We start from the raw sequence: 20,376 nt of genomic DNA, 5'->3' as shown, positions 1-20,376 counted from the left end.
TTGAAATGTCCTTTTACCAAAGCTTTGAGCCATTCATCTAGCACTTCCCAATATATACTGTGTAAGGGCCAACCCAAGAAGTCCCTTTGCAATTGGGCACAAAGCACGCTAGCTCCTCGGCAGCCATTTCCCAGCACCCTGATGCCACTTTTTCGCACAGCCGAACACGCTACAAGATTTGCAGGCATAGGGGAATCTCAATAGAAGGAAAGTGGCCTTTAGTGACTTTTTTATTTTTTAATTCACAAAATATTATAAAATGCAATTTCATGTGACCTATAACCTATCCATACCACAATCTCACCAGTACATAAAAACCAGTTTGGGTAAGGTGTAACTTTATAAAAAACCACAGGCTTCCTTGATGTGTATTATATTAATTAAAGTGACTTCACCCCCCCCCCCCCGGGAACTTGCTATATTCCAAGTTAACAGTCCTTTGTCCATGTGTCTTATACATACCTTTTTATGTAGCTGTTACCTGTGCTATACTTACTGCTTAACTATTTAATTTTCCCCACTTCCTGTCACTATGAACACAAATAAGGCAAAAACTTGCTTATCATCTAAATCCAAATGCAAGAAACATTTCTCTACAAAACAAGGAGAATGACCCCAGTCAAAAAATCTTTATGTTCCTTTATTGGAGCAAGATTCCTGACCAGTATACAGTGATGTATTCACTAAACAGAGACCTGTGCAGAAATTACATACTATCCATCTAGATAGGTTTATTACACTTTGCCTATTGATGGAATAGTTCCACTTATAAAGTTTTATACATCAAATAGCTTTGAATTTGACCAGGCTGTCCATTAATTCGTCTCTGAAAAAATTAACTGGCATTTAATTTCAGCTACTATATTTTACAGCATTAAAAAGCTTAGGCATTAGGTAGCTTCTCAAAATGTTGTTCTATGCACAATGGCATCTAGCAGAGCAGAGTCCATCATCTCACCCAGATTCACACAGACTGATCTCATTTGATAACGTAAGCTACTAAATAGCTGGTACTTGAGACAAAAGTACTCCTAACCTGAGTTTCTGAGCCACCGATACGGACTTCTTCCTCCGCAAGCCCGTCTTCGGGGCCACCTTTAGTGCCAATGAAGACATGCCAGCAATAGCCCCGTGTGGAACTCGGCACTAGAGCACCAGGTCTGTCTGGTGGTGGTGGCAGGCACTGTTATTATATCCAGGTAAATATAGACCCATTTTTAAAATGCCAATTTGATATACAAAATTAAAGGTACAACATACTCAGAACTAAGTTTGAGCAATCTGGTATTCCAAATGATTTGAAAATTTTCAGACACTGACAGCAAACTGTACTCATGATGTTTCCCAGCTATGGAGACATTAATATACTGATTCAAACCCCTTTACTCAGTCCACATAGCCCTGAGATCATCCTGCAAAGTGCGTATCAAAAAATACGGAGTTTAGTTGACAAAGTTTGACAATATGTTATACAAGTCAAACATGAAATCTGTTGAGAGAAAAGCATCAAATCCTTTGTGTACACATTTAGTTTTATTGTAACAAAGCAACTTGTACACTTTTAACGTTTAAAACTGAGCATCATCTTTTCTTTCCAGTGAAACAAAAAGAAAATTTAAAAATAAACAGGAACAAAATTACAATAGAGAAATGTCAATTCCGAATAAGATCCTACAGGTTCTGCTGATTCTCCCATCGAGTGGCAGGGCTCAAGTCATCATTAGGAGAGAATTTATTTTAAAAGTGTCATCTTAGACTGCACGGATGTCCGTTAAACATCACAATTAAACATGCCGAAGGAGAAGCCATGTTGTCAGAATGCCCACTTAACCCACCCAGACATCTCAAACCCACCCTTTGCTCACCTTCTATAACCCCCCCTTTTTTTAAGTTTTTTTTTCTTTTTTTAAACAAGAGAAAGTAGACAGATACATGTTGGTAAATGCTAACTGTCCATATTCACATAGAGACACAGTGTAATCTCTGAGCCCAATATACAGAGAAAGGAGGAAAAAAGCTAGAATTCTATGCACTACTACACAGGGGCCTAGCAACCTCCAGCTCCCAGCAGAGCTAAGGGAGCAGAAGGTTTTTCTTTTTTCCCACAGAGCACGGTGGTGGTGATTCCATTAAGTTTTTCTTGAGACAGGAAGGGATAAAAATGAATTTGGAACAGAAAGGGGCAAAGATTCTTTTCCCACTGTATTCTGCTCAAGGTACATCCCCCCCCAAATAAGGTGAGAACCATGGTGTAAAGGAGAAAAAGAGACCTCAAAAACAGGGCGACTGAGCACAAGAGGGGGGGATAAAAAGAAAAAGGAAAAAAAAGACTGCAACTTGCTCCCAGGGACTGGAGAAAATTAAAAAAGGTTGGAATCCATCAGTGTTCATTAGTCATCTTCTCCTTCATCTTCCTGTAAGGAAAAAAAGTAGGCAATTAATCTTTAGGGTTGATTCTAAAGTCATTTCCCAACATTCATAGGGACCATGATGAACTCTACAGAACATGACACACTATGAAGAATCTAATTTTATGGACCTATATATCAAAACCTATGCTCAAATCTTAGCTGAATGACCCAGTGATTTTATTCCAGATAAATTAATTTTTCAGCACTAACCAAATCACTAGACATCTTTCAGACCAAATAATCCAAACCAAAATACAGTCTGACTGTAAGAATTTTATAGTGAATCTAAAACATGTAAATTTGTTATTTGGGAGATTTCTCCAAATATGACCAGCTGCACTATCCATACCACTTTTATTAAAGTACTGGTTAGGGAAGGACAGGATTGTGTAGTCATAAAAAACAAAAGCAGAACTAGTTAAAAATCACCAATACCACCGCATCAAAATCCCTTCCCATCTTGTACAACAAAATAGCTTATCTCTTCTACAAATCCTCCCATAATTAGTTGAGTCAGTTCCATTTACAACATATATAACCTCTAAAGTAACGTGGTTTAAAGATTATCTTTCTGGACTTACCTCTCCTTCTTCCCCCTCATCATCATCTTCATCTTCTTCACCTTCATCCTCATCCCCTTCTTCATCAATATCTTCCAACCCTTCCTCTTCTTCATCATCATCATCATCTTCTTCTCCTTCCCCTTCTTCATCGTCCATGTCAGGAACCTTAAAAAACCAGGAGTTATGTTAAGAACTCATTTTCAAACAAGTAAGACAAGTGCAACCTTGAATAATAGACCGCTCAACTCACCAAGTAGTACTGTAAAGGATTTGGCCAAATGTCATCTTTGATGACTTCTCCTAACTCATCTGCACCTGCATCAGAATGGTCAGTAAACCAGGTAAAGAAGCTCTCTGGTTCCTCATGCTGTCTCTTCCTGCTGGCTTTATTCTGTGTTTGACTTGAACGTTTCGTCAAATCCTAAATGAAGATGGAAGAACTTATGATGCAGGCTCTCTACAAAAACTAAGTTCCCCATAATTCAAACAGCAAGATTTTAACCCAAAGGAGAACAAAAAATGTACATCAATATATTATCAAGCTATTATTCTTATTTATGAGAAATTATAAAATATAAAGAGAAAAGGCCCTAGAATTCTAGGTCTATAAAGACGGTTGTCAAATTTGTATGACAAGGTTTTCCTGAAAAGGTACCATCATCTAATTTTTGGCTTTTTCATAAAAGTAGTTCCACTTTAACAAACAGTCCAACATAGTGTTATTTTAAAAATATTTTACTAATTAAATGGATTTTGGGAAGTGGCATGCCATTGGAAGAGCTCGATCATAAATTATGAAACAAAAACTAGTCCTTTTCTATAAAATTTGCACTGTACAAGTTATGAGAGCTCCAAACTATTGTATTTGACTTTAACACACTGTAGTTTTTTAATCCTCATCCTAGGACATGCTGGAAGAGAGAAGAGAAGAGAGAGGGGAGAGGGAAGAGGGAAGAAGGGGAGAGAAGAGAAGGGGAGAGATGGGGAAGAGAAAGAGTGCACCTCTCTCTGTCCGTGTGAGGAAGTGATCGGTTACCTCTCAGACATGCCTGCTGGGGGGGTGTTGAACCTGCAACTCAGGTATACACCCTGATGGAGGATCCAACTGCCAACCTTTCAGTGCACAGGCCAATGTTCAACCAACTGAACCACCCCGGCCAGATTGGAATTTTTCTTGTATTTTAAGGATTTGCATAACACACTACCAAAGCACTAAGTATTGTTAAATGATTCAACTAAACCAAAATACACAGAATATTTGCCAAACAATTTCTCAAATACCTTTCCAGATTTCCATTTGATTTCAGTGGACTTTGAAGATGGATCACCACTCTCATTCAGATGAAACTCTTTGGAGAGAACTTTATTTTCGAAGTAAGGATTTTCATCAAAATACTGTAATAGAGGATTAGAAATCAATACAAACAGCTCTTCTAACCAAAGCCCAAGTTAATATCCATAGTGGCAAACCAGAGTTACTGATACTCACAAAATCTATTCTGTAACCTGATTTAATATCTTCAAATTCTGTCACTTCAACTCTTGTCAAATAATGCAGCGCCTCTTCATCCTCTTCCCCAAGCAGTGCAGACACTAGACCAGCAAATTATAAGCCAAATGAATATTAAACAGACAAGCACTAAGTAACTCAAGTGCTTGTTAAAGCACTTTAAAATTTTTCCTAATTTAGTGAGCATCTTGGTTTCATAAATCCATTAACTGAAAACCAAATGGCTCAGAGTGTCAGAGCTAGCACCATCATTTTATCAAGTAATTAAAGGCAAATCCTGAGTTAGAATACAGACTCGTCTAAATAGACAGAAAACATTAATTATAACCCTCCCCTCTCAGTGTTTCAACTTCTCCGTGTAACCAACATGTTGGACCAAGTCCTCAAACCAAGGTTCCTCTACTCCCTAACAAGTGGGCATCCTACACTCTTCAGTAATGCTCTGCTGATAACATACCTTGTGGATGGTTGACAAATGTTGTTACCCAAAAATTTGGGATTTTGGCGATCAGTTCTGACCTCTTCTGAAAAAATGGTTGGCGGAGTTTGTTATATTTCTGTTCTACTTTCAAAATCTCCTCACTGGCTTGTTCATTAAGTCTGAAGCAAATGAAAGGACATGTTGACAATGTATTTGGTATCTGACAAATACAAAAATTGCTAAGACTACAGAATATATACTCTTGTTAGCTTTAGAAAAGGACAAAGTACACATTTATAATAAACTGAATCATCTAGATTTTTGTACCCATATTAAAATCAAGTCAAAACTAAGTTGGCAATTTGATCTGGGTTAGGCACTCAATAATGGGCAGTTGTTTAACTAGGTGCCCAAACCAATCATTTTGGTGACATTGTACATTTACTTCAATTACTACCAGGCTAACTTCAATTCTGTGTCCCTCAGGCAAATCAAGGGAGAATTGGGGGGGGGGCCGCCGCGGGGAAATACTGCTAATCAAGTAGAGCAACACTGATACCATAATGCTAAACTGTCAGAAGTCCATGCACTGCAATTCAGACAACTTGTAGCCTTTGAAAGGAGATCCAATCTTTACAAAGTCAATGTACTTTCATCAAGTTTTTTGACTACAATATTTCACAGAAAAATAACACTGACTTCATGTTTCCACTATCAACCCTCTCCACTTAGCCAGTGGATAGAGATTTGACCAGTTTCAAAGATCACCATACCATAAGATGTATTTCAGAAAACGTCTAGAAATTAAGAAAAGCCTTACCTGTCTATTTCATTTTGTACTTCATCAATATGTTCAATCGCTTCTTGCTGTTCTTTTTCTGTAAGAAAAAGATGCATAAAACTCAATACTAATTAGAAGAAGCATTTATCTAGCTTTCCTGATGTGAACACTGTCTGTGAGTTACATCAATAAAGCTGTTTGTTAAAAAACAAAACACACACACAAAACTGCCTGCACGGCATGCCCTCCACGTGTTCATGCAGGTAGCTGACAAATTCAAAGACAATTCACAAATCATGTATCTGTTTGTTAGGTATTCAAAATGCTTGTAGCACTTTTTAGGAGTTACATTACAAACAGAGACTAATGGTTAAAGTTTCTATTAAGAAAGACAAGGAATAAACCTTATTCAGGAATTCTTAAGCGTTTATTATTTACCACGTTATATACCTGCAATATACTAACATCAGCTGCTAAGGAAACTGTGGAAAGCTACCCATGACAGTAACAAAAATCAGGACACCCCGTATCCAATGGTAGAATCACTCTTTATAGGAAGCTGAAAATACCGCTCAGTACCTACAACTGAAACACACAACCCTACAGAGACAGGGAAGGGCCCCTAGACATGGACCGTCGTAAACACTCGACTTTTCCCCTTTAGAATAGGAACCCCAAGATTCGTATCTGACCTTTCTCACCCCTCCAACCCAATTTCAGGCGGGCTGATCTCAAGATGGCCCAACACTTATAGGGAGTCAGGCATGAAGTCAGAAAACTATGAGCCACAGAAGGAAGAAGAAACGGAGGTGTGCTATGGAAGAGGTGCCCTTTGTCCGGCAAAGACCGCAAAACCTATAAACTAAGTGGGCGTGAAGGGTCCTGAATGCGCGCGGTTCGTTTCCGGTAACCAGCCGGGGTGTGCAGCCCCCTGCCGAGAAACCCTTCACGGAGAAGCAGGAGACTCTGAGCCATTGTAAAACCCTCCAACACCCGGCCCGCCGCGCCAGGCTGCTCAGCGCGCGGCCGCGCCTGGGAGGCCACCCCACGTGGGGAGTGCCCGGGGCGACAGCAGCATCCTCCGAGGCGGCCGGGGCCCAGTGGGCGGCTGGCCGCGTGCTTCCCCGCGCCCCCAACCCGACCCGGCTCGAGGCAGGGGGTCGCGCGGGGGCTGGCCTCCGGGTGGGGGTACGGGGCCGCCGCCGGCGGGCCGGGCGCAAAGAGGGAGCCGCGCGGAGGCCCGGGCGCGGGGCCGCGTCCGGCCGCACCATGTGGCGGCGGTGGCGGCTGATGGGAGCGAGGCATCATGGCGGAGCACAATAAAGAGAGGCTTCTCGGGAGGGAGGGAGGGGGAGGAGAGCGAGGGAGGGGGGAGAGGAAGGGGGGGTCTCCTCCGCCCGCGCCGAACAGGCCGCAGCGCCCCCGCCTCGCAGCGCCGTCCGCCGCCGCCGCGGCGCCACCCCGGCCCCGGCCCCGCGCGCACAAAAAAGGGCGCCGAGGCGCGCGCCGGCCCGTCCGCCCAGCGCCCCCCGGGCCCCACCGGCGGCCTGCGGGCCGGGCGGGCGGCGAAGATGGCGGCGCGGGCCGGCCCCCGCCTCGCCTGCTCCTCACCTGAGGTCTCGTCGGCCCCGTCGTGGTTGGAGTTGAGCTCCTTTTTACTGACTTTGGCCGCCGGCGCCGACATGGTGCTGCTCCGCGGTTGGGGGGGGAGCGGGGAGGGGGAGAGAAGGGAAGGCGAAGGGGGCGGGCAGCGGCTTCCCCTCACGCCACACGCGCGCGGGCGCTCGCTCGGTCCGGCCGCCTCCTCCCGCGCCGCTCGTTCTCCCTCCCCCTGCCTTGCGCGCGCTCCCCTCGCGGCCTGACGACGAGGGAGAGGCTGGGGCAGCGTGCCGGGCCCCGGCCCGGGCTACTGCTTACGGAGGGGAGGCGGCGGCGGGCGGGCAAGCGGCTGGGCTCCTTCACTCACGCTCCGCGATCCAGCTCGCTGCTCGTTCTCCCCGAGTCGCCTCCTCCTCCACCTCCTCCTCTCCGCGAGGGGCGGGCGGCAAGGCGCAGGCGCGCCAGGCCCGCGCGCAAGCCCCACCCCCGGCCGGAGTGGCTCGCGCCGCCCGGCCATTGGCTGGGGCGCCGGGACGAGGGGGCGGAGCCTCGGCGAGGAGACACAGGGCCTGACGAAGAGGCGGGAGGAAGGAACGCGGCGACGTACGGGGCCGGCCCCCCGCGCCGTGCTCCCCTCCCCCGCTTTCCCCTTCTCCAGCCCGACCCGGGACATTTGCGCGCTACGGCGCGCAGCGGTCAGAGGCGGGGCCTTGCCGCGCCGCGCGCAGGCCCCCGGGATGAGCGCATCACGTGGTGGCGAAGCGGCTTCCCTTCTCTGCAGGGCGGAGGGGAGTTCGCAGCCCCCCAAAAGTGCAGGCCTCGTAGTAGCATTGGGACCCAGAAATACATCCACCCCAGGTTCTGCGCCCTGGGACAATGCTAGGGCATCTCTCCATGGGGGAGAGGAGGCAGCACCCCCATCCTACCTTCCAGATGGGGAAACAGCTATTTTTACTCACTCGGGCTTTGCAAAGCCCTAAGCTGTCCAGTTCACTCACAGGGCCTTTTCCTGGCTTTTAGTGCAAGCTCTGCCCAGCAGGCTGTGTGCCCTTGGGCAAGTCACTTCCCCTCTCAACCTGTTCGTTATAAAATGATAAAATGCAAAGAAGGCTGACAAATGGGACGTGGGTCAGTGGTAACATTTAAACAGGGCCGAACTGAAGTGGAAGTCCTCTGAAGGCAGTGAAGTGGGTCCTTTTTGGCCCAACTCTGTGCCTGATGCTTGAAAGAAACCCTACCTAGGGCCCGTCCTGGCCAAGTGCAGTGTGCACTTCATGAAGGCCACACAATTGACCAATGGGGCAGAAAGGTGTTAAATTCATTTCGTCCTGTCCGAGATGATGGGGCCAACAAAGGCCTGCTTTAGAGGCCGGGTCTTGAACCATTAAGTAGGGCCCAGGCATTCCGGTTAAAATAATGCTTTCTAGGTAATGCAAATGCACCTCACTCTACTCCTTCCTCCAGGGCCCCTAGACATGGACCTTAAAAAGCTTCCCTGGGCATTTGTAATCAGAATTTGAGATTGGATCATTTGCCTTCCAGCAAGCACAGTGTCTTTCTTTAGTCCGTGGTGAGTGATCAATAAATGTTAAGTAATTGGCATCCAGTCCATGGGTACAGAATACAAGTATCTTCTGGGGACTTCCCCCAAAACCCAGAAATTCACCTAATCCTTCCCCTCCAAACCTGAATCTCAATCGAGTCCAGCTCAATCCATTGCTATCCCAATTGCACAGGTGTAAAGGAAGAAGTATTATTAAATGTTTGACAACCAGATCCCAGAGGAGAAGAAAACAACACCACCAAAACCCCTGATTTGCAGCATTTGCTGATTTTGGTGGTGTATACATACTCTCACTATGGCCAATTCCCTGCCACCATTGTGATGTTACCGAGTTGGAAAGAAATACCAGGCTCTAGCACATTGCTGAAGCATGGCCCATGGCCCACGGGCTTGTGATAAGCACATACATTTTCTCATTCAATCGTCATGACACACAAGGTAGGTATCAATATCCTCATTGCACAGATAAACTCAATTTTTTTATGCAAGTGGCAGAGCCAAGATTCTAGTTCAGGCTGGTGGACTGCAACCGCCTGCTCTACGACAGTTTTTCCATTTTGGGGCATGACCTACAGTACAGGTACATTTGACATCAAGAACACGGTGCACAAATGCACACAAAACAATGCTTGACCCTTACTAAGTGTGATGTGACCCTTAATCCTCTATTTTTCTTTTCTTTAGATCAGGGTGCGCTCCACTAAAATGATTTCATGACCTACAAATGGGATGAAACATTCTGAAAAACACTGTGCTGAGGGTTGCAGCTACACGAAGCATGTTCAAAGGTAGGTACCAGTGACCCACAGCATCCCCTCAGTGGCTGATCCACCTGTTTCCCAGGCATCTGCAGAGGCTCCACGGAGCCTTCAACAACCCCAGCCCTCAGGAGCACCCTGCTCCTCCTGCTGACCTTTCTCATCACCGCACTCCAGATGCTTGCAAAGCTGAAACGTATAATTTTGCTAACCAGTGTCACCCAAAATTCAATAAAAAGGGAAAAATAAATTTTTTTAATGAATGCAAGATCACACACTAGGAAGTGGAAGAGAAAGCAAAAGGGCAAAAGTTGCAGTAAATAAGGGAGTGGCATTGGACACACCAAGAGATAATTCACCCACTGCGCCATTATTCACTGCGGTCTCTTCCCGGCTCCAGCACGCTCCTTGGCCGCACTCAGAATTCCTCCCTCTCCTCTCCTCCCCAGTTTCTCTGAAGGAGAGCCCCATGGCTTAAGAATTGGAACAGAGATGCTGGTGTTCCCTACAGTGCAGCAGTGTCCCGGGATGAAGAGGAAATCTTAGCTAGGATGGCCTCCAACACACACACACCCGTTTCTGAGCCTCCTTTTTCTGTTCTCCAAAATGGGGTTGTTACCCACCGCTGCTGCTGTTGTGAGGGCTGATGGGTAGAGAAGTGCTTCCGCGGCACAGTGCCTGGCAGATCGGTGCCCAGTGAATGGCATGAGCCGTCACCTGGGTTTGGATAAACCTCAGGACTAGGGTGCACCCCTCGTGGTCCTGTGAATTCTCCCAGAAGCTAAGCGGAAGGAGACCAGGAACCCTTGCCTACACTTGGCTGCTCACGGGAGTGGGGGAAGGAGTTTACCCATCTCAAGAGCCCAGTTTATGTGCCGATCGGGGTCCTAAGTGGTTTACTTCTATTTAAGCCACCTCACAACAAGCCTAAGAAATGGGCAAATGTTGAGCCCATTTTACACAAGAGAAAAGAAACACACCGGTTCTGTCACTTGCCCAACAAGGTCACAGCCAGATACAGCCAGGTTTCAAACCCTGGCCTTCAGCTTTGCCACGCGGGGCCATCAGCTGGGTAGGAGGTCTCTGCATGCCACGGGACCTTGCCCAGGGAAGTCAAGCTTGTCATGTCCCCCAGCACACCCTGGGGACACTGGGATTCGGACTCTTGCTCCTTCCACCTCAGCCAAGTCTGCAAATCAGGCAGATTCACAGACCCCTAGCCCCTCCCCACGGAGCCTGCGGTCACATTTTCCCAGGACAATGCCATCCTGCCTTCCACCTATCCAAACCCGTCCCCCATGAAGGCCCCACCACATCCCCGCTCCAGCAGGGCGGCCTAATCACCAGGACAATCCACTTTGTGCGGGGCTCCAAGCCGAGTGTCTGCAAAACGCAGCAGCCACACCTCCAAGTTAAGGGTTCATGGAGGGGAGGGGGGAAGACATGAAACCCAAATTACAAAGTACTGATGTCAGGGCCACGCAGGGGTGACCCCAGGAGCTGCCAGGGCAAAGGGGAACTCCCAGCCCAGCAGCCGCAGCTCAGCGGAGAATGTGTGCGTGTAAGCAGTGACTTTTGGGCAGGGAGCTGGGCAAGGAGACCCGCACAGGTAAGGAGGGGTCAGTGATGATGCAGAGAACAAGTGGGTGTCAGGGTCCCAGGTGAGAGAACAGAGCCCCAAGAGGTGAACAGAAGGAGACGGTGCAGGAGGGGCAAGAACCTGGAGAGGTCGCGGGTGGGGGGCTGCGGGGTGGGACCCGAGGGGCAGGGCCCTGGAAATCTCAGTCTATACCTCGGGGCAATGGGAAGGCAGGGAAGAGAAAGGGTTTTAAGCCAGGGGTCACGTGATTGGCTTTGCGCGGCTGGAAGGGAGGAGGAAGCTGGAAGCGAGAGGAGGAGGAGGAGGAGGAGGAGGTGTAACCAGAATTGTGGGCAGGCGGCGGCAGAGCAGGAAAGCGAGGTGGTGGGACAGGCGAGATTTTGGAGGTAGGATCACCGGGACTTAAGGATCCCACGTGTCTCCCCCAGGCTCCGTCGGCAGGCGGTGGTGCAAACCAAGACAGGGGGTCCCAGAAGCCTGGGGGCCGGGAGACGAGCTGGGAGTGGGTGCTAGCGTGGGGGCAGGGACGAGCTCGCACGTGCTCCAGGTCTCCCAGTTTCCCGCTTCGGCTTTTTCTGCACAGAAACCTAACCCACTCCTCCCCATGCTTAAAACCCCTCCCCGGGGAATCTGGGATCACATCTCCAAACTACCGAAAGAGACCAGGCAGGGGGGACAAAATCACTTAGAAGTCAAAACTCACTTCGCAAACCCATTACCTCCCCACGAAGCGCAGCGTAGGGACCTACCTCCCTTCGGCACGTCCGGAGGGGTGGGCTTCCTCTCCGGCTTGGGGGCTGGCGCCACTTTCGGTTTCTTGGTCTGCGGTGGGAGCGAGGGCTGGCGTTTGGGGGCCATGCTGCGAGGCAGGTCCGGGGAGCGGATGGCGGGCGGGGAGGTGGCCGGGCTCGAAGGCGCGCTGAGCACTGGGACCGCCCCAGGTGCGGGAGGTTTAAATCGGCCCCGGAGCCGCCCTGCCTGCGGGAGCTATTTACATGACAGTGGGACACACACCTCATTCCCCTCCCCCCGCCCCATCCCTTTCACCCACCCTCCAATCAAGATCAACTTCCCTGAGTCCTCCCAGCACTTCGCCGGGGGCCTCCGGGGCTCGGAGGGGGCGGGGGGCGCATTTCCTCCGGGAAGCCGTCTGCGCGCTCTGGGACCCTCCGGGTCTGGACTTGAGACACCCGCCGCCCGCCCCCCATCCTTTCTGAAGCCCCCTCGGTCGGCAGTGCTGACAACTTCTCCTCTCCTCTTTCCCTTTGGCCTCCAGAAAACTTAAAGGTGACCTGGCCTCACCTCAGCCTGGAATGTTCTCTGGTCCTTCCCCCCCCTACTCCCACCCGCTCTGGCTAACTCATGCCCAACCTCCAGGTCTCAGCCTGGAGGACTAAGTGAATATTGAACTGAAGGATTCCCCACCAAGAATGACAAAGAGGGAAAAGCAGGTACCCTGGCGAACAGCCATTCATTCTCCACTCTTTTCAGAAAAGGAGAGAAGAGTTAGGAGTTCGAAGAAGCTGTGGAAGGCATTGGAGTCGCAAACCCCAACCCCCATGCCTTTTGGGCCCTGTCGGGGAATAACTCGGGGTAAGGCAGGCGAGTGGAGCTGGAGTGGAATTCCCAGTGGTTAGTGGAGGTACGTGGGCACAGTCACCCTGGGAACCTGCCAGCTCCACCAGGGCGGAACTGGATGCTGACTGACTCTCACCCAGCAGTTCGGCCCCGGGCCAGCCCCCAACAGAAATGCATGCCTCCGAGCACCAACACAGGGCGGGGCAAGAGTCGGTTTACCGTTGTGAGTACGGGAAATAGTTTATTCTTGTGTTATTTTCCATACGTATTATTTTTTCCGTAGGAGCAACGGTAAACCGACTCTTGCCCCACCTTGCGTGTGTGATCAGCGTGTGCTAGAACGTGCGTATACGTGCATCTCGGCGAGATTCATAAAGCCAGAATCTGGAAAAAATGCTAATGTCTATCAGTGGTCGGATGAATATTGATACACTAGGACAATGAAACAAATGAACTACAGCTACTTGCCATGATGTGAATGCAGCCTGCAAACCTAATGTTGAGCAAAAGACACAAGACACAAAATAGGACAGGCGGTGTGATTTCCTTTGTTTAAAGTACAAAACCCGGCAAAACTGGCCTATGCTGGCCCTGGCCAGGTAGCTCAGTTGGTTAGAATGTCATCCCCATACCACAAGGTCGCGGGTTAGGTCCCAGTACAAGAATCAACTAATGAAGGCACACATCAATGGAACAACAAATTGACGTGGCTCTCAAGCTCGCTCTCACACTCTAAAACCAATAAATTTTATGCCCTAACTGGTTTGGCTCAATGGATAGAGCATCAGTCCATGGCAGTGGTCGGCAAACGGCGGCTCGCGAGCCACATGCGGCTCTTTGGCCCCTTGAGTGTGGCTCTTCCACAAAATACCACGTGCGGGCGAACACGTACAGTGGGATTGAAACTTCGTGGCCCATGCGCAGAAGTCGGTTTTCGGCTCTCAAAAGACATTTCAATCGTTGTACTGTTGATATTTGGCTCTGTTGACTAATGAGTTTGCCGACCACTGGCCTATGGAATGAAGGGTCCCAGGTTCGATTCCAGACACATGCCTGGGTTGCTGGCTCGATCCCCAGTAGGGGGTCGAGCAGGAGGCAGCCAATCAATGATTCTCTCTCATCATTGATGTTTGTTTGTTTGTTTTTTAAATATATTTTTATTGATTTCAGGGAGGAAGGGAGAGGAAGAGAGAGAAACATCAATCAATCCCTGGTCAGGGCACATACAAGAATCAACCAGTGAATGCATAAATAAGTGAAACAATAAATCGATGAGTCTTTCTCAAATCAATTAATAAATTTAAAAAAAAACATACTTTGTGAATTAAATGAAATATGTAAAAAGGCTACTTTTTTAAAATATATTTTTATTGATTTCAGAGATGGAGAGGGAGAGATAGAAAAATCAATGATGAGCCGAAGCCGGTTTGGCTCAGTGGATAGAGCGTCGGCCTGCGGACTTAAGGGTCCCGGGTTCGATTCCGGTCAAGGGCATGTACCTTGGTTGCGGGCACGTCCCCAGTGGGGGGTGTGCAGGAGGCAGCTGATCGATGTTTCTCTCTCATAGATATTTCTAGCTCTCTGTCCCTCTCTCTTCCTCTCTGTAGAAAATCAATAAAATATATTTAAAAAGAAAAATCAATGATGAGAGAATCATTGATCGGCTGCCTCCTGCACACCCCACACTGGGAATCGAGCCTGCAACCCTGTGCCCTTGACCGGAGTCGAACCTTCAGTCCACAGGCCAGTGCTCTATCCACTGAGCCAAACTGGCTAGAACCCACTTTCTTTTCCTTTTTTTTTTTTTTTTAAATTTCAGAGAGGAAGGGAGAGGGAGCGAGAAATAGAAACATCAATGATGGAGAGAGAATCATCGATCGTCCTGGGCATGTACCCTGACTGGGAATGGAACCTCCTGGTTCATAGGTCCACGTTCAACCACTGAGCCACGCTGGTCGGGCTGGTCAGGCCACTCTCAGCCTATAGCCCATGAGTTTGCAACATCTGAGATAATACAGTGATTTTCCTTTTTTTTTCTTCCCATTAGCTACGCTCTCAACAACATAAATCTCAGCCAGGGCAATGTAGCTCAGCGGTTGAGCGTCGACCCATGGATCAAGATATCAAGAGGTCCCGGGTTCGATTCCCGGTCAGGGAGGGCACATGCCTGGGTTTCTGGCTTGATCCCCAGCAGGGCATGCAGGAGGCAGCCCCCATCAATGTTGATGCATCGATGTTTCTATCTATCTCTCTCCCTTCTCTCTCTCTCTCTCAAAAAAAAATCAATTAAAATAAATAAATAAATACATCTCAGGCATAAGTCAATGATGTCCATCCCGGTAAAAAGCTGAGGTCTCTGGTGGAAGACCCCCCCATGACCTCTTGCTCCCCTCCATCTCTCCCTTTGCCAGCTTCAGAGGAACTTGGGGCTCCTCCTAAGACATTTTGAAAGTCCCAGTGTCTTGGTTTTTACAGGTGGGCAAGCTGAGCCCTGAGAGAAGTGATTTGCCTCAGGTCATGAGGAAAATAACTGAGTTATAGCTGGAACCAGGTCTAGGGGATCACTTTGTCACAGGGATGACCCGCCTAAGTCTCAGTGTTTACATCTGTAAAATGGGTGATAATACTGCCTGCCTTTTTGTTTTAGAATTTTCAATTTGAGGCCAAAAGGGTCATCTTTTCCCTGTTTTCACCCCAGAAATTACCCAAAAACCGTATGGAAAACAAAAAGGAAAATTCTCTTAATGAAACTGGGCGTTAGCCAAACCACAGAATGAATAGGTGACTGGATGGCCAGTGAGAAGGAACAGGAGCCCTGGCTGCTGTGCTCAGTGGTTAGAGCACAGGCCCTCACACTGAAGGGTCATGGGTTTGATTCCTGGTCAAGGGCACTTATCTTGGTTGCAGGTTTGTTCCCGCGCCCCAATCGGGCATGTGTGGGAAGCAACCAATTGATGTGTTTCTCTTACAACAATCGATGCCTCTCTCTCTCTCTCTCTCTTTCTCTCTTTCTTTCTCCCCCCCCCCGCCTCTCTCTCTCTCCCCCTCTCCTCCACCACCCCATCCCTCCCACTCTCTCAAAAAAAAAAAAAATTTAAATCAATGAAAAATATCCTAAAATATATATATATATAAATATATATATATATCCTCAGGTGAGGGTTAACAAAAAGAGAGAAGGAACAGGATGTGTGCAGGAAGAGCATTCTGGGTGTATCAGCAACCCACACCCTGGAAGCAGAGCAACAAACCCAAACCCCAGGCCAGAGCAGAGTGTTCTGACAAGACTCTGCACCAGGCGGCGTGGTTCCTAGAAACAAAGGAGCAAAATGAGCCCAGAGGAGCTTCAAAAAACAAATACAAATCCGAGGTACCTCGAAATACCCTTCTTCTTTTTTTTTTTTTTTTTACCCATCAGGTCCAGAAATTTGGGAACACTACCTGGGAAAGGGTGTGAGGAGAGGTCCCTACAGCTTAAATGGATACAGCCTCTTGCAGCTTTAAATGAATATAATCTTGTTGGGGGCAATCTATCTTCTCTATCTATAAAAGCCTAATATGCAAAGTGTCCCCTCAGGAGTTTGACCAGGAGAGTTTGATCACTCGCTATGACATGTGCTGACCACCAGGGGGTGGCACGGAACGAAGGAAGACCCAGGCCAGCAGACAGAAGGCCCTGATTGGCCCTGATCACAGGCCAGGCCTAGGGACCCTGCCTGTGTATGAATTTCATGTACCGCGCCTCCAGTTTAGCTATAATAATATATATCAAAAGTAGAGCCAAAACCGGTTTGGCTCAGTAGATAGAGAGTTGGCCTGCGGACTGGGGGGTCCCGGGTTTGATTCCGGTCAAGGGCACGTACCTTGGTTGCGGGCACATCCCCAGTGGGGAGTGTGCAGGAGGCAGCTGATCGATGTTTCTCTCTCATCGATGTTTCTGACTCTCTATCCCTCTCCTTTCCTCTCTGCAAAAAAATCAATAAAATATATTAAAAAAAAAAAAGTAGAAAAACACGTTCCTTTGACCCAGAAATTCCCCTTCTAGGAATTTATCCTGCAGATTCATTGCTCCACCGTGAGATGATACCTGTACAAGGCAATTCACTGCAACATCGTGACAGCAAAAGATCGGGAACAACCTCACTTCTTCAGGCTTCTGGAATGCTCTGCAACAAACAACACAAGTAGGAAACTAGAGCTGTGGTGAAGCGAAAAATAAAGTCCTAAGCCAAGCCGTTAGCATGTTAACCATTTGTATAAGAGGGGGAGAGAAAATAACACACCTTCACTTATCTCCCTGTCTATCTAGAACTCAAGGACTTAACAGAAGGACTTTCCTGAAGGTGATAACTCTGCCATCTCTGTGGAGGGGGCTGGGTGATGAGAAATGAGAGGACAGGGATACAGGGAGATGGTTCAGAGATGTTTCATTCTTTGCCCTGCTATACATTTTGAATTTTGAATCTTATGAATATGTTGCACTTAAAAAAAATTTTTATTGATTGATTGACTGATATGAAGAGAGAGGAAAAGAAAGAGAGAGAGAGAGAGAGAAATGCATTCATTGGTTGATTCATGCATGTGCCCTGACCTGGGGTTAAAGCCACAACTTGGACATATCAGGAAGACTCTAACGAACTGACCTACCCGGCGACCAGGGCTACATTTTAAAAAATTACCTGAGTTCCAGTATTTAGACCTACGGACAGACCCACTTGGCATAAGTCAGCTGAAAATGCAAAATACCAGACCCCACCTTTCCTTTCCTCCAAAGCTTCCAAAATGTTAACTTCCTGGATTCCCAGCGGTGTTACTAGGCAACTGTGCAACTCTGCTCCTTTCCAGAACCAGCGCCGGGGAGGTGGAGGCAAGGCAAATGGCCCCCCTCTGCCCACCCAGAAGGTGACAGGCTCTGGATGTTCTGCAGCCGGAGGCCAGGCTCCCTCGGGGAACCAGAGGTGTCCAAGGCAGTTAAAACACGGTACTGTTTAGTTGTCTGTGTGCCCTGTTGGGTAACGGTAACAGCTCCCATTTACTGAGCGTTAGCCCTAGGAGAGGCATTCACTAAGCATCATCGTTTTGAACCCTCACATCAACCATTTCAGAATAGGGTTATGCCCTTATTTTACAGTTGGGAGAATCAAACCAAATGAAGAATCCATACTCTCAGAATCTTGCCCCCAAATCTAAAGGACAGAAGAGTTGCCCAGCCAGCTGGCCAGCGTTGCTCAGTGGTTGAGCATCGACCTGTGAATCAGGAGGTTCTGGTTCAATTCCTGGTCAGGGCACAGGCCCAGGTTACGGGCTCGATCCCCAGTGTGGGTTGTGCAGGAGGCAGCCAATCAATGATTCTCTCTCATCATGAATGTTTCTATCTCTCCCTCTCCGTCTCCCTTCCTCTCTGAAATCAATAAAAACATACATATTTTTAAAAAGGACAGAAGAGTTCAGGATTTGAAACTGAGTCTTTCTGACCCCCTTGCACCACTTTTGGTCTTGATGTGAAACAGAAGGGCTGCTACCCAGAGCCTGAGGGCCAGGTGCGCTCAGAACACAACCAGCACTTTTCTCTGAGGCTGGAACCCCAGGAGATCCTCTCTGGCCAGCTCCTGGTTGGTTTCCTTCCGAACTTACTCTCAGCACCGAGGAGCCACTGGGAATAAGACAACCGTTGTCTTAATTGGGTGTCAGATCCCGGTTAGGTTACTCAGTCCCTTTTTCATTGCCCCACACTGTGCTCTAGTAGTCATTAAAAAGTTATAATAATAGCATTTTTAATTATAATTTAGAAAATCAAAATAAAGCAAACAAGGTTATACAGGCATCCTACCATCAAGAGATAGTAACTACTAATATAATCCAACTACATGGCCTACGTAATATAGGCTGTAAGTCATATAACATGTATTTGTGTACATTTAGAACCTGGGGATTGGCTCTGGCTGAGTAGCTCAGTTGATTAGAGCATCATCTCCACACAACAAGGTTGTGGATTTAATCCTCATTCAGGGAACACACAAGAATCAACCAATCAATGAATAAAGAGGTGAAACAACAAATCTCTCTCTCTCCACTCAAATTTTTTTACAATATATTTTTATTGATTTCAGAGAGGAAGGGAGAGGGAGAGAGAGAGATAGAAACATCAATGATGGGAGAGAATCATTGATCGGCTGCCTCCTTCACGCCCCTGCACTGGGGATCGAGCCCACAGCCCAGGCATGTGCCCTTGACCGGAATGGAACCTGGGACCCTTGAGTCTGCAGGCTAACGCTTTATCCACTGAGCCAAACCGGTTTTCGGCTCAATTTTTATTTTTTTTTAATGGGGATTATAGCACAAAGCTGGTTTTTTAGTTTAAGTTTTCACATTAACAAATTTCCTTCAACATCTTTTCATGCTATTAGATATTCTCCCATGACATTTTTCATTGCTGCACTGTTCTCTGTTGGGTAGATGCGTTATCATTTATTTATACTAAACCTCGACAATGGCAATTTAAGGTTTTCCTACTCTTTTGACCTAAGCAACATTGTGATGGTCATCCTAGCAGCTAAATCTTGGCACACATAGGTGGTGATTTTCCAAGAATACATTTCTTAGGATACAATCAATGAGCTGCAATTGTTGAGTGAAAAACTATGTAGAGTGATAGGGGTTTTGAAGATGTTGCCCAATAGTTCAGGCCCTCTCCTGCAGTGTTTGTGATATTTCACGGAACCCAGCTTCATTCTGGAAACTTCCTACTTGGTAGATGGAAAATTTAATCTTGGAGTTGGTTACTCGGGAGATAAAACAGATTTTCCTCTGCTTCTCCACGGATGGTATTTATTCTCTTGTAAATTGCCCACTTGTGTCAACTTACCCAATTTGTTATGGAGATGCTGCTCTTTGTCAGTTTATAAGTGTATTTTACATGTTAAGCATATAAGCCTTCTCTCTTCTATATTGCAGAATATTTTCCCCTAGGTTGTTATTTGTTTCTCATTGTCTTTTAAGCGATATTTTAATTTTTGGAGAGACTCACTTAGGTGTGTTTTTTTTTTCTTCTTTAATGTAGTCAAGACCCTTGATCTTTTGTTTTCTTTCTTTCTTTCTTTCTTTCTTTTTTTCTTTCTCTCTCTCTCTCTCTCTCTCTCTCTCTTTTTCTCTTCTTTCTTTCTTATAATTCTTTTTTCTGTTGGTGATTCTTAGAACTCCTTCATCCCAAGATGATGTAAATAATCACCTGTGTTTTCTTCTAATATCAGTATATCTTCCTTGTTTTAACATCACAAGTTGTGACCTATCTGAATTCATCTGGAGTATGATGTGAAGCAGGGATATAATTAGACTTTTTTCCAAAAGTAGGGGGCCTGCAGGAGGCAGCCGATCCATGTTTCTCTCTCATGGATGTCTCTATCTCTCTATCCCTCTCCCTTTCTCTCTCTCTAAAACAAAATCAATAAAAACATTTTTTTTAAAGTGATGACAAATGTCAGTGTGGGTGGAACATGAGCCATCTCTCATTGAATAACTGGGGTTCATAAGGTTTAATTTTACCCAAGTAACTTTGCACATCACATGTTTTCTTCAGTAGAACTGGTGCTAC

At 47.2% G+C, this 20,376-nt stretch overlaps 1 protein-coding gene across 1 annotated transcript; it reads right to left on the bottom strand.

The window, feature by feature from the left end:
* Window positions 1–1,511: 1,511 nt before the first annotated feature.
* SET (SET nuclear proto-oncogene) lies at window positions 1,512–7,672 on the bottom strand. The gene is made up of 8 exons (XM_008152553.3): window positions 7,298–7,672; window positions 5,726–5,783; window positions 4,942–5,084; window positions 4,464–4,567; window positions 4,256–4,369; window positions 3,225–3,395; window positions 2,993–3,139; window positions 1,512–2,414 (listed from the first exon to the last, which is right to left on the bottom strand). The coding sequence occupies exons 1-8, from the start codon at window positions 7,368–7,370 to the stop codon at window positions 2,391–2,393; spliced, it is 834 nt and encodes a 277-aa protein (XP_008150775.1). The 5' UTR covers window positions 7,371–7,672; the 3' UTR covers window positions 1,512–2,390.
* Between the last annotated feature and the right edge of the window lie 12,704 nt (window positions 7,673–20,376).

The sequence above is a fragment of the Eptesicus fuscus genome, chromosome 15, assembly GCF_027574615.1.
Source record: "Eptesicus fuscus isolate TK198812 chromosome 15, DD_ASM_mEF_20220401, whole genome shotgun sequence".
In the NCBI taxonomy this organism is placed as follows: Eukaryota; Metazoa; Chordata; class Mammalia; order Chiroptera; family Vespertilionidae; genus Eptesicus; species Eptesicus fuscus.
Note: the sequence above shows the minus strand (reverse complement) of the source record. Positions and strands in the feature narration are given on the sequence as shown.

Bases quoted from the DNA above. Each gene is read 5' to 3' on its own strand.
- SET (XM_008152553.3), bottom strand. From the start codon at position 7,370: ATGTCGGCGCCGGCGGCCAAAGTCAGTAAAAAGGAGCTCAACTCCAAC. The intron at 4,370-4,463 runs GTGAGTATCAGT...CCTCTATTACAG, and splicing joins CAGGTTACAGAATAGATTTT to TATTTTGATGAAAATCCTTA. The intron at 3,140-3,224 runs GTGAGTTGAGCG...TGGTTTTTTAAG, and splicing joins ATCCTTTACAGTACTACTTG to GTTCCTGACATGGACGATGA.